Raw genomic sequence first — 14,783 nt, forward strand, 5'->3', positions numbered from 1 at the left:
GGCACTAAAGAGGGCCCTTTGTCAAGTTTTGTCTACTCCGATGGCACTAAAGAGGGCCCTTTGCCAAGTTTTGTCTACTCCGATGGCACTAAAGAGGGCCCTTTGTCAAGTTTTGTCTGCAAGGTACTTCAGAGGACCCTTTGACAAGTTCTATCAACTTAGAGGGCACTACAAAGGGCCCTTTGTCAAGTTTTATTTACTTCAAGGACACTAAAGAGGGCACTTTGTCAATTTTTTTTCTCCATTTGGAGGGAGCCATAGGGGGCATTTTGTCAAGTGTTGTCCATTAGAAGGGCACTAAAGAGGGCACTTCTGGATCTTGAGGCTAGCCCAGTTGAGAACCAGTGGCTAAGATGGCTTAGAATATGCCAGATCCACATTCTTTGCAACTGGTCATAGACACCAAACATCATGGTTGCTTTTAAAAAGGACCATTTATCAAGCAGCAACTGTGTTTTCAAAGAATGCCTAAAGGGACTGACTAAAACCTAAAACAATAATTAACAATCTATTAAATCTTGTGCTATGGAAACATTCACTCCTATAACCAAGATTACACTTAGATAGAATGTGGTACCATTTGTAAAACAAAAATGTGGTAAAAACGAACTAAAATTGCCCTTTAAACATTTGTCTTATTTTCTGAGTAAATTCCCTTAGTCTGTTAAATTTTCATTATGGTTGCCATGGTTACCAGTGAGTTTAATATGTCAAACCCTAAAGTTCTGACTGTTCTTTTTTTTTTTACAATAAAGCTTTCAAAGGGATCATTAACTCTTTAGACAGACATGAGTGAGTCACTGCACTGTCACTGTATTTAAGTGTTTGTGTAAAAATAACAATCAGACTAGTTAAGTTTGATGATGCTTTAATAAATCTGAGTGTGACACAAGGGACAGCAAACAATAGATAAAAAAAAGATGAATAAATATTAAATATATAAAAGTATCAAAAATACTCTCAATGAATAAATAAATAAATAGATAAATAGTTCAATAAATAATTATTAACATGATCAATTAGTTTGGTCACAGTAGGCGTCATTTCAATCCTGAGGGGGCGTGGCCTCTACAATCTTTTGTTGGATGCAGACCTCCATGTGAAGCAGGAATGGTGGGTCTGCAGGATGGATTTCAGGAACAGCAGCAAATCTCTCCTCAAAGCCATCCAGCCACAGTCAGAACTTTCCTGAAGGACAGAAAAGAGTAGAGTTTTATTTTCCCTCAGTGAAAGACTGAAGGTTTACAATGAATTAGACATTAAACTTTAAAGGTGACTTGTCATATCCTTTATCAAACTTTTAACACAGTCCCCTGTGGTCTAAATGAAACATCTGTGCCATGCTTTGGTTGAAATATGACATGGATCAAGCACTAGATGAGATTTTTGACCCTGTATAAACCATTTTGTATTATAATACAAATCACTTATTTGCTCACTTATTTTACCTTTTGTGGGTTGATAAACACTTCAGATACCCAAATATGTGTGCAAAAATACTCAAAAGTGGATTTCCCTGATATTTTCTCTTTAACTACAACACATTTGCGTGAAAGACTGAAGAAGAGTTAAATCTGCATCAGGTCTTTCTTCGTTTTCTTGTTTAGTTATTGCACAGAGGTTAGCTAGAATTTAACAAAGTATTTAACTTCCATAAACACATTTCATTGTTATTGAAAAACCAGCTTTTTTATTCTTTAAGTCTTGTCTGGAAAAAATTAAGCTTATGCATGCCAGTTGTCTTGCAGTGACATGAAAAAACCAACTGGGAAACTAGTACAGAAATAAATGAAAAAAGAAGCAGCTGCTACAGTGAAAGAAAACTGCAGTTCCTTTTGTGACCACTTGAGGCTGACTCTAAGAGCGAGTCAATCCCCATAGAGTGCCATGTTAAAATGCCTGACTTTGATGCCTGACGCTAGTAAATTTTCCCCCTACATTTCTCTTTTTCTGACTATGATGATGCACTAGAGATGGTCTAAAATAAGATACAATTAAAAGAAAAAAAAAAAAGGATTAAAAGGGGACAGGGCTGCACAGTTGTGCAGTGGTTAGCTCTTTCACCTCACTGCAGGAAGGTTTCCTATTCAAAGCCCAGTTGGACAGAGCCTTTCTGTGTGGAGTTTAAGTGTTATCCCTATGCATGTGTGGGCTCTTTCTGGGTACTACAATTTCCTACCAGTCTATAGACATGCTTGAAAGGTTAATTGGTGACTCAAAATTGCTCATAGGTGTGTGTGTGTGCCTGGTTGTTAGTCCCTCCATTTCAGCCATGTAACTGATTAGTAGCCAGTCCAAGGTGTAGCCCACCTCTTGCCCAGTCACAGTTGGGATTGGTTGCAACTACAAATGGTATAAATTGTATGGGTAATGGATCAATGGATAAAAGGGGCTAGATGTTTTGGAGAAGAGCTGCTTTTTTTCAGAAGAATTAGGAGATGAATTTAGGGTCTAAAGGTCTAAACTTCTGAAATCTGAAAACCAGAACTTCTCAGATTTGATGGCCAAAAATATAAAGAAATAAAATACATTTTCTTCTCACTGTCTTCTTATAAACTGAAAATCTGTTGTGTTTGAAAGCTTACCTGCTGCTTCACAACAGCGGCCACACTTTGGAAGTAAGGCGTTAAAACACTGGAGCCACTTGACAACTACAGAGGAGAGAGAGAGGAAAATATAAATTATTAAATAGAGTTAGAGCAACAGGTGGATAAGGACTGTAAGGTAACAGACAGGGACTCTCCATTTTAATAAGACTTGTTATGGTAGCTCTGTAACTATAAGGGATGATGCTTCCTTGTGTCCAACACAGAGGATGTTTTTTCTGGGAATCATGCAGATTTTCATTGGATTTTATAGAGTTCCAGTTGACATGTCTCCATACACATTTTTAAATGGGAACAAGTTCCAGATTGACAGGTGTGCAGGTACTTACACAGCTTGCTCCTCTCATGATTCGGTCCTGCAGACTCAGGAAGAGGTCAAGTTTGTCTTCGTCCCAGGTGGTGGGGAAAGTAGCGTCAGGATCATCGAACATTTGCCCCGCCTCCCACAGAGACTCGTTCACCATACTTAAAACACGACCGCACTGCAAGAAACAAAACAGTGTTTGAAATCTTAGCAAGGTTTATCTAGTAGAAAATGAAAGCATCTCTGTGGTTGGACAACATCACAAATGAAATTACCTGAAGGTGATTGGCTGCGGGAGTGAGGGCGGAGCTTGGAAAGGAGATGTTTGCATTATAAGGCAGGCAGTGGATAGGAAACTCCCCCCCCTATAGGACAGATAGGGAACAGATTTAGTCATTCAAACATGTAGAATGCTTCTGGTCTGCTATCATTAGCTAATAAACACAAATATCCATCTATCACACAGAGTAAACAAAGCTGAAATGTCTCCTCTGTCAGCAGATAAGTTTTCATCATCGTACCAAGTCCCTGAGCTGGTCGTGGGCAGACTTGACGAGGTCGCCCTGCAGCCGACAGGTTGGCCTGGAATCCACAATCAGCTGGAGGCTGCAGAGCTGCAGGAAGACGATTAGGACTGAGGACAGCATCATGGTTCTGCTTTGTGTTTTTTACAGATGATCTGGTTCTGATTCTTCAGGTTGTTCTGACCCTTTTTCTGGTCGAGGATGGAGATAGAGTGTGATCCAGCAGCTTCAGGTGAGCACAGGTAACCTTATAAAAGCAACACACTGTGAGTCATTTAACCACAAAGAGTCTCAGACCTGAACCAGGAGACGTCTCCTTCACCAGGTGAGTCACCGCTGGTTCAGCTATGTGCATAATAATGGAATTAATAGATTTATGATTTATACAAAGATAAAGTTGTTTTTCTGGTTTTGAAATTCAGTTTCGGAATTCAGCTAACACTGATCAAGTTTGAAGCATCTTTGGTTTGATTTGTTTGATGCAATTTTAATTCATTTCAACTTTTATATCTTCACTGCTTGAGACTTAATAACAAGAAAATGTATTTATTTAGATTTCCCTGGCTCTTGCGAAAACCCTGCACCTCTTTTACTTAAAGATTAAGTACTTAGCTGTACTGGTTCGAAACTGGTGCAATAACAAAATCATAAATCTGACAGACTTTGTAAATAAGTCAAAAGGCACAGCTTTAATGCTCCTCTTATTATGTTGTAGGGCTATCACTGCAAATATGCTCTGGCATGCGGAGACACTGAGCCATTATGCAGCTATTTGGTCTTGATTGCAAATTAGCCTTATTTCATTAATTTTGTCTTGTTTTCTCATAAATATGAGTAACAATGGGGTGTTTTAAAATTAAGAGTAGGTTTTAGATCATGTTATGCCTGCCAAGAAGAAGAAATTAGAATAGTTATTCCTGGCACCCTCTTGAGTCAACATTTGTTCATGATCCATGCAGACAGTGGAGTCCATCCTGCTACTATGGATGTGATTAGTGTTTATAAGACGACAACAACGACCTTATGTCTACTTCAATATCTACCATGTAACTCAGAGGATGAAACAGGCCTGTGCTGCACAGATACAACAACCTTTGAGGAGACAGGAGACATTCAAAGTCGCCTTACCGCTCTATTCTCTAAAGAATACCCAGTTCTCGGGCATTGTTGCTCTCACATCGCCCACGTACCGTACCTGAGACCAGCAGACTCAGACATGGAGCCTGAGCACAGTATGCTTGCACTCACACTGAGGAACCAGTGTTGAGAAGTGATGCACATGGAAATATTAAAGGCATCTCAGATTTTAAGTTTCATTTCAGAGCCACAGCAGTGACATCCCAACCGTGCTGAGTCATCATCAGTCGACCGGTGAACGCTCATGAAGGCGAGTCAAATCAAGAAGCTGCTTGTGACTCAAACTGGTCAGTGATTCCACCAAACTAACAGCGTCCTCATCATGGTTTCTACAAACCGACTAATATTTCCAGCTCTGCTCTGATATGTTGGGTTTCTGACCGCAGCAGACACAGACACTCGACGTGTGGAAATCCTGTGACGATAACTTAAGACTTCATCATGGAGCGCCAACATCAGGTTAGATTTTTCATTATTTTAGAAAAGTAGTGTCATAACTTTTTACAAAACTGGCCTCATAGTTTAAAAGGAACACGTTTGATTTTTTTTAATTTGATGAGGATTTAGTTGTTCGTGTTTGTTTGAGTTCTAAACAGAGTGATGCCTCTGCACGATAGGATCTTTGAAATGATCTCAAACAGCAAAGGAGGAAGTTCTCAGATATTTAACTGATTAAGACTCAGCTGATGTTTGTACCACGTTTCTGTGATGAGTAATAGTTCTATTTTTTATACAGATATCCAGTTAGTACGTATCAGAATGGGAAATACTTTAGCAGAGTTAAAAAAAAATGTAAATAAGATTTCAAGTCAGAAGTACAACAAACTCTATTGAAGGTATATATAAAAGTGCAAGATTAAGGTAATCATTCCTTATGCCTACATTTTATAGCTGGAATTTATGTTAGAGCTCATTTTTAACTATTTATACCAGGGCTGCCAAATGATTAAAAAATACTGCAGTTAATCTCAAAATTTCTCTAGTTAATCACAATTAATCACATCCTTTATATTGCATTTCAAAATCCTACTATTTTAACATGTTAAGGACTTCTTTTACTGTCTTAAACTAAGGGTAATTGACTTCCTGTTTGGATACAAACCTGATTTTATTGGTAGATCAAAACTTATGAGACGAACAGACTACGGAAAAAGGAATTTGTTGTGGATTGTGGAAGAAAATAAAGGAACAGTAAAAAGGTTGGACTTATTTTACATCACGTTGCAGAGGATTGAAAGCCAAAGTGTGCTGAAAGGGACGATAAAGCATGCAACTTGTTGCGATTAGAAAATTAATGCACTAATTGTGGATCCAAGGCAATCTCAATTAATGTGATTAAACAGCAGCTAACTAAGCAATCATTCTAAATTCAGTGATTTTCTCATTTAATTGGTATTTTTTTCTGTGAATTGTGACAAAAACATTCATATCAATCAAATAAAAATGACTAATCCACTTAGGAAAAAGGTTTTTAACAAGTACAAGTATTGCATTAAAAAGCTCCCTCAGAGGAGTGTGTTTAGGTTTAAGAAGAGATGCCTTTAATGTTGGAGAAACTACGGCTGTGTCACATGAGCTGAAAATTTAATCTGAATTTTATTTTAGTGGAGTGTAGATGTAAAAACTCATCTTAAAAAGTGCACTACAGTTTAAGGATAGGGAAGTTATTTAAATTAACACTCAGGGTCTTAAAGTTCTAGAGTAGGGGTGTCAAACTCAAGGGCCGGGGGCCAAGTCCGGCCCATGGTGCAGTTTTACCCGACCTGCAGGATCATGTCATATTTTAGACAGAACTGGCCTGAAGTCTGCAGATTTCCTCTAGTATAGAAATGAGAATTTAACCTTGAAAATTTTATATACCCTTTTGTTAATTCATAAAAATGAGAAAAAGTGAATCTTAAAAATAATGAGACTGAAAGTAAGGAATGAGGGAGAGAAATTAATTTGTGCGTTCATTTAATATTTTAAATGGCATACTTTTGGTCAAAACATTAATTTTCTTTGGACATATTTTGTTGGCCATATTGTAACGTAAATAAAGATGTAAAAACATATGAATGAATAATCAATCATCTATGTACTTTAAAATGAACTAAGGAAAATACTGTCTATGCCTGTGCTTTTATACCCACTATGAAGAAATAAGGATTTTGAACATCCAACATTCTAGCTCTTTTTTTTTTTTTTTTTTTTTTTTTAAGGTTTTATTTTGGGCATTTTTGTGCCTTTATTCGATAGAGGAGGATAGTTATAAACAGATAAAAACATCTTAAGTTATCAAAGTCAATATGCGCTGATAGTAACGTGACATCCCTAATAAAATTTCTATATTTTCACAAAATTGCCTTTATAAAGACACTGCAGTGTGTTTTGGTGAAGCGGGAAAAAATAAACTGTAGATTCTAGCACAGTTTGTTCTATCATAAGCCTATTAATTTGCAGCTCCTAACACTCAAGTGACAGGGGAGGGCATGGGAGATAATTTTGATCATGCATGCTGGGATAGCTGCTAGTCTGCATTGTTAAATTTGAAAATATTCTGAAAGCAACCTTGACAATGCAGAAGGCACTGAGTAGGCTGGTTTATGTAACACGGAATTTGACTCCTGCCAGCTTTGCTCTCAATTATTAGATTTGAACAATAAGTAAAGTATGAAATGTAAACATTTACAAGCTCTTGTTTGGTATTCAACTTGAATGTATAAATCTGTGTGCATGAACAGTATAGTTGTAAGAAGTGCGAAAGCTGTAAGGATGCTGTTGGGCACAATCAGAAGTATAAATATTAACGATGCTGGCAAATTTACAAAAAATAGATTATCAGTGCAAATGTGCACATAAAGTGAGTTTTCTTCCAGTGATAGATTTAGTTGAAAAACTTAAAAGTGGTCAGCAGAATGGCTTTCTTTTTCTGTAAATACACCTGCTGATTAGTAATAATGAAAATTAATAATATTAATATTCTTTTTTATTTTTAGTTGTTTTTGTTTGCTTGTTTTCATTTCTTACTTTTCTTTTTGTTACCCCTTTTCTCTGTTACTTTAAATGCAGATATATAATTTTAGGAGGTCTTTCAGGTTGAATTGAGTTAATCGCGATCAATCAAGGTCCACAATTAGTGCCATCATTTATTTTTTTTTTAAAGATTTATTTTTGGCCTTTTTTGATAGGACAGTGGATAGAATTGGAAATAGGGGAGAGAGCGGGGAGAGACATGCAGGAAATAGTGCCACGGGCCAGATTCGAACCCGGGTCGCCTGCTTATACGGCGTGTGCCTTAACCACTCGACTACTGGTGCGCCAGTGCTATCATTTTTAACCATGATTAATTTCATGCTTTATTGTCCCTTTTAAACACTTTGGTTTAGTCACGTCAGCGTCTCCCTGCAGTCACAGTGATGCAAAGTAAGCCCACCACCGCTCCTAAATGTATTATTTCACTTTAAAAACTCACAGACAAGACAGAAGTCATCTGAACCTTATATAATCAAACATTTAGCAGTTTACTGTTCACTTGTTTCTGTGACAAATTCCTTTTTTCATGGATAGATTCATGTTAAGATCTTCAGTTGACTTATAAAAGCAGGTCCGAATCCAAGCAGGACGCCATTCAACCTTAATTTCAGACACCAAAGCAGTTCTGAATGAAAAAAGTGCAATTTTAAGAAGTGATAACGAGGGTGCAATTAATTACAATTAACTACAGAAAGTCTGAGATTAATCAGGATTAAGATTTGTAATCCTTTAACAGGCATAATTTGTAGGTATGTATAAATATGAGAAATATGAGTCATCTGATTTGTCGATTGAAATGTGATAATGTTAATGAAAAATTAATATAATTTTGATTATTAAACAATAAAATATGTATCAATTTTTTAAAGTAGACACCAGAATAAAGTTTCTAACAGTAGCTTTAACCTTTAATATGAAGAGAAAGCCAAAAATCAGAATCTCATCGATAAGATGGCTTTGTCACACCGGCCTAGGAGAAACTCTACTGTTGTTTATTTTATCCTGACATTATTCATCTGTTTGCATTTAAACTTCATTTTGCAGCAGACTGCAACAAACGATAATTCTTATTCTGGATTATTCTGCTGCTTGTTACTCTTAAAGGAAAGACAAAACATCTGGGAAACTGGAACCACAATCAAAAATGATGTTCATCATAAGTAATCAATAATCTGAGTAATCTGAGTAGTTTTAGCTGGATTGTGAGTAATTCAGCGATACCACTGTTAACTGTTCAGGAGTTTAGTAATGACAATGTCCTCATGTATGAGCTTAAACTTAGTGCTCCTTTTTTAATCATCACTTCAGAGAATATTTCATAACTTTAAACAACAAAACAGGAGCTAAACTTACAGAGATCGTTGTCGTCGTGTGTCTGCCGGAGGGTCTTGAAGTCGTTGAAGGCGTTGAGTTTCTCCTGGAGGTTCAGCTGTTTGTCTTGATCTGGTGGTTGTTGTGGTTCTGATGAGCTTCACTGTCATCTTGTGGGTTTAAATACATCCTCCTCCTGCAAAAAAAGAAACTGAAATTCTGATGTCAACAAAACAAAATCTGAGCAAAGGAGAAAAAAAAATTCTTCGAATGTCGGAAATTTCCCTTTTTGAAGACGCGTCACACCCCCCTACTACGCTCAGCCCCGCTCCTACAACCACAACACATTCAGAGTGCCAACATGTGTGCATCTGCTTCCTACTACACAATACCAACCACAACAGGAACACAAGAAATAGAAATGCAGAAGTTCCTAATATATCCATTAATCTGAAATGTCATCTTTGAAAAGTTCACTTTTAAAGTAAAACCAAAATACTGTCACCAGACCTTCTTTAATCCTTTACTTTTAGACTTGATCAGCTGACTTTGTTTCGGCTTTCCTTTGTTTTTCCTGTTTTCTGACAAATACTAAAATTTAATTCTGATAGTGTGGAGATAGTAAATGATTTATGGTCACATATTTATTTAAATAACAGAAAGATTCATCGACTTTATTGGGGCTTCTTAATGACTTTCATGTTGCTCTATAGTGATCGTTAAGGGTTAACACTTCTTAGAATTTTCCAGATTACATCATATGAACCATTTGTCTTAATGGATTTTATTAAGTCATTTTTAAAGATTCCTCCCCCCTAAAATAAAAGATGATCATACCTCTGTGTCAGCGATAGCTGAGGCCGGGGTCATTGTTTTTAGATTGTCCATCTGTAGGTCCGTCCTTTACGGTCATTCTTGTGAACCCGATAACTCAACAACACTTTGACAGATTTTCTGTAAACTTTGCAGGAATATCCACCCTGACTCAAGGTTTAACTGGTTAGATTTTGAAGGTCATGTGTCAGAGGTCAAGGTCATTAGACCCCTTGCATTTCTAGACCATCCTTGTGAACACAGTATGCTTTGTGGGCTTTTCTCCAAACTGTGCAAATGATCGTCCTGACTCAGACATGAAGTGATTTTATTTTGTAGGTCAAAGGTCAAGGTCGCCAGTCTCATGCCCATCCCCTGTGTTACTGGTTGTGTCTGTCTGCTGGGCTGTTATGGTTGTGTCTCTGAAGGACGCCATAAGTTGCTCTCACTCTGCAGCTGGTGTTAAAATAACAGAACGCAGTCAACAGTACCGCAACTGTGAGAGCTCATGAGCAGTTTCCCATTTTACAATATTTTTATCACATCACAAATCATTTTATTTTAACATATTAGCCAACAAGTGATCATATAGTGGAATGAATATTTTTAGGAACCATATATTAAGAGCATTTTTAAGTTGTATGTACAACAGAAACACCATACATGCCTATCTAAAGTAAGACATAGTTCAAGCCTGTTGCAATAACTTGTTATTTTGGATTACCAGAAACATTTAATTCCTCAATCCTGCTATCTACGTATTAAAAAAAATGTGTCTGGAATTGTATTGAGATATTTAGACAAGAAAGTAGATTTGTTAAGATTAAAGCTTTTACAATATTAATCTTAAAAACCCTTGCTGCATTGGCAGATACTTTTCACTAACTACAAACATTAATAGCTTTATTTACAGTCTTTTATAAATTGAAATAAGATTTCTTTTAGGACTCGTAATGATATATTCATATAAGAAATCAGACTCGTTAAGATTTGAGCTTTTACAGTGTAAATTTTTAACATTTTAGGTTTGGTACAATGGCAGATATTTTTGATAATGACAGAGATTTAATGCCCTAATCTTTTCCATTTCAAATTTGAAGAATAGAATTTTGTCTTGACTTGTAATGTGTTAGTTTTATGATAAATTAGACTTTCTAAGATTTGACCTTTCACAGTGGTAACCTTGAAGTTTCAGCCTTGCTGTATCGGCAGGTATTTTTTAAATTCCTGTGAACATTTACAGCCTAATTTTTAGTCTTTTATATGTTTTATTTTTGGACAATTCATTAGATACTTTCACAAGAAATTAGAGCGTTCAGATTTAAGCTTTTACAGTGTAAATTTCAGGCTTGGTGCACTGGCTGATATTTTTGATCACCACAATCAGACAATTAATGCCTTAATTTTAGCTATTTATATCTTGAAAAACAGAATTTTGTCTGGACTTGTAATGAGATAGTTACACAGAAAAATTCAACCTGTTAAAATTTTGAGCTTTTATAGTGTAAATCTTCTCAATTTTAGTCTTGCTACATTGGCAGATATATTTTTTACTGACTACAAACATTTAAAGCCTTATTTTAAGCCCTTTTTATCTTGAAATAAGATGCCTTTCAGGAGTTGTAATAACATATTTTGAAAAGAAATTGGACTTTACTGTGTATATTTTAACACTTCAGGCTTGGTGCAATGTCTAATTTTTGATTATCACAGACATTTGATACCTTAGCATTTGTTATTTATAGCCTGAAAAATATAATTTATCTGGACTTGTAATTGGACATGTATTTAGGATTTTAAGATTGAGTTTTTACAGTTTAAATTTTTGCATTTCAAGTGTGGTGCAACAATTAATATTCTTGATAACTCCAAGCCTTTAATGCTTTAATATTTGCTGTTTATATATTGAAAACAAAAAATAATTTTATTTGGACTGGTAAAGATGTATTAATTACTAGAATTTGGATTTGAACTTTTACATTGAAAATCTTGGAAATGTCAGCCTTGCCATATTGACAGATAATTCTTACTTAGTGCAAACATTTAATTGCTTTTTTTAGTCTTTATTTATATATTGAAATAAAATGTCTTTCTGGACTTTTTATGAGATATTTTGGTGAGAAATTTGACTGGTTAAGTTTTCACAATGTAAATGCATGACATATTAGACTTGGTACATTGGCTAAAATCTTTTATTATCACAAACATTTAATGCTTTAATCTTTGCCTTTTATAACTCGAAATAAGGTGAAATTTTTGGGACTTGTAATGAGATATTTTGACAAGAAATTAGACTCATTAAGATTTAAGCTTTTACAGTGTAAATCTTAGCCATTTCAGTTGTGGTGCAATGGCTGATATTTTTGATTGTTACAGACTTTAAAGGCTGTAGTTTTTCTTTTTATACCTTAAATAGATTATTTTATCTGGGCTTGTATTTGTCCAAAAATAGACTTGTTAAGATTTGAGTTTTTGCAGTGTTGAGGTCAAACTGAAGACATTCAGGTGAGGCGTCAGATGGAAATAAATGCTTGCTACGGTATGATGACCTGTGGTGATGGTTTAAATGCAGACCGTGCTTTTTAAAGGAGTTAAAGGTCACAAAGTATGGAAACTTAAAACGCATACTAAGTGTGCTGCATCATTAACGCTCGATGAATGCTCATCTCAGAAGGCTTTAAGATTCTGTTCAGCAACAGTTTGTAATTTCTATATGAATCAATGAAAAACCCATCTCTGTCATCAGATTCAGACTAGCTCAGGATGCGGTTTAACCCCCAAATCTTCAGTTTGCATTTACCACGAAGAGTGAGCAGTGACAGAGAGAGAGAGCGGGAGTGCTGCCTGAGATGGCAGGAGACAGGAAGTTCAGCCTTAGTTTACATTTAGACAGAAAAGAAAGAACTACGGAGCCGGGGATGTGAAACAGGAAGGAAACCACGACGCCCCCCCCCCGAGGGGTTTCTCCTCGACTGCCACGTTTGATTTCTGAATGAGTCTCAGATGCTGTTTGTGGAGAAGTAAGACAGTGATGAAGATGATGCTGATGATGCAGAAAGAGGAGGAAAGTCCGACTCATTGACTTCATATTCACTTTCCACATTAGGTAGCTTTAGCCTTCAGGAAAAATGATGAAACTGCTCCGCATTCCTGCCTGCAGACTCATCAGTCCTGTCAGCTGCTTCAGCACATTTTACTCCAACGTAGAAATTTACAACGGGTATGTTTATGTGTGTGTGGAATTTGGTTAGGGGGCATATTTTAAGGTAATATCCCTAACTAAGTTATTGTTGGTAGTGACATTTTTGTTAAAACTAAAGCCAATAATGAGAGTTTTTAAAGTATGTTGTGACTGTATTTATTTCCCTATGAATGTCCAATAGAAATAAATACAGTGTTGTTAAAAAGCATGTTGAATTGCTTTAATTGGAGGGTTTCCCAGCATGAACGGCCTGTTTAAAGCCATGCCACAGCATCTTAATCAGATTTAAGTCCAAACTCTGACTTGGCCACTCAAAAACCTTCATTTTGTTGTTAAACCATTCAGAGGTGGACTTGCCGGGTTTTGGATCGCTGTCCTGCTGCATAACCTAAGTGCTCTTGAGCTTGAGGTCATGGCCAGACATCCAGTCATCAAGATAGTTTTTGTTGAATCTGAGACAAGTCTTTGTGTTTTCTCCTTCGAACTCTCCCATGGATGCCATTTTTGCCCAGTCTATTTCTTATTGTTGAATCATGAACTCTGACCTTAACCGAGTCAAGCGAGGCCTGCAGGTCTTCAGATGTTCTGGGTTCTTTTGTGACCTCCTGGATGAGTCGTCGATGCGCTCTTGGAGTTATTTTGTTAGGCTGGCCACTCCTGGGAACATTCACCACTGTTCCAAGTTTTCCCCATTTGTGGATAATGGCTCTCACCATGATTTGTTGGTGTCTCAAAGCCTCACAAATGGCTTTGTAGCTCTTTTCAGACTAATTTGAAAATCACATGTGGCATGTTTGAAATGCCAGAGCTGTTATGGTAAGAGATTTTACTTTTTCTGGTTATTAGTGCGACCATAAAGGCAGGAAGGGTTACCACAACTCCACTGGGATGTTTCAGAAAATAAAACTTAAAGCACATCTTATGATGAACATTATAAGATATGCAACAGATGTCCAACATACAGTTGGACATCTGATACAAAAAATGAAGTTGTATTTGAAAAATTTAGGGTTTAAAGTGTGCTTAATGTGTTTTGTTCCAGAGCAGAATTCAATTGTCTTGTTCACACATGTGCAGACCAAAGATAGACCACCCCTTTGTTTTGAAAAAATCATCCCCAAACAATCCATGAAAGCACTCTTAAAAAATGTTAAAATCTTTATTTGTAGTTTTGATTGTTTTAAGTCTCTGTGGTTATATATTATTCTAAGTAATTTGAAAATCAACAAATGGTTGTTAAAAGTTTAAAAGTCAGAGTGGTTTTGCTCTCAGAGATGAAAATACATCATGCTCCAACCTCCAATGTTTAGTATAAAGCTAGCAAGGAAAGCTGCAGTTCCTTAAGTGTCCACTTGAGGCTGGTTCCAAAACCTAATAAAGCTCAACTGGATCCAATTTTAAAGTGACATTTGTAAGTAAAGAAGTGAACATATTAATATGAAGTTTAGTTGGCTACCACCATCAGTGGACTTCAGAATTGTACTTAAGTAACCAATAAGTAATGTCACAGAAACTATGCCCATGTTTATACAGTTATAAAATACATACAAGGTATCAGTTACTAATTTTTTTTGTCTTTTAAGGTCTCCTGATGATCTTTTTGTGCCTCTATGTGCATCCATGGGCGAAGCAAGGGGGGAGAAATGGCACTGATTACCTTGAAGGGGCCCTTGGGAAGCCTGCAATGAAGAGTGTGTTTTTTTTTTTTTTTTTTTTTAATTATTAGTAATAAGTGTCATTATTGAATCAAAAGCAGCTTGTTTGGTGAAGCACTGAACGGCATCCAAATGCAGAGAGATGCACAGTTCATGACGCGTAAAAAAAAATCCAGGGGGTTCAGATAGTACACGGACACGCTGAGGAATGACTGT

General features: G+C 36.4%; 1 protein-coding gene and 1 long non-coding RNA gene across 2 annotated transcripts; one reads left to right on the top strand and one right to left on the bottom strand.

The window, feature by feature from the left end:
• Positions 1-1,068: 1,068 nt before the first annotated feature.
• Positions 1,069-3,560, bottom strand: ifnphi3 (interferon phi 3). Its single transcript, XM_041817482.1, has 5 exons — positions 3,432-3,560; positions 3,186-3,275; positions 2,936-3,088; positions 2,586-2,651; positions 1,069-1,188 (listed from the first exon to the last, which is right to left on the bottom strand). Exons 1-5 carry the CDS (start codon positions 3,558-3,560, stop codon positions 1,069-1,071), a joined length of 558 nt encoding a protein of 185 aa, XP_041673416.1.
• A 21-nt stretch (positions 3,561-3,581) lies between these two features.
• On the top strand, positions 3,582-14,576 carry LOC121529217. Its single transcript, XR_005993562.1, has 4 exons — positions 3,582-3,666; positions 4,757-4,858; positions 4,958-5,030; positions 14,496-14,576. It is a non-coding gene; the product is annotated as an uncharacterized LOC121529217 (long non-coding RNA).
• Positions 14,577-14,783: the final 207 nt, after the last annotated feature.

The sequence above is a fragment of the Cheilinus undulatus genome, linkage group 21, assembly GCF_018320785.1.
Source record: "Cheilinus undulatus linkage group 21, ASM1832078v1, whole genome shotgun sequence".
Classification (NCBI taxonomy): Eukaryota; Metazoa; Chordata; class Actinopteri; order Labriformes; family Labridae; genus Cheilinus; species Cheilinus undulatus.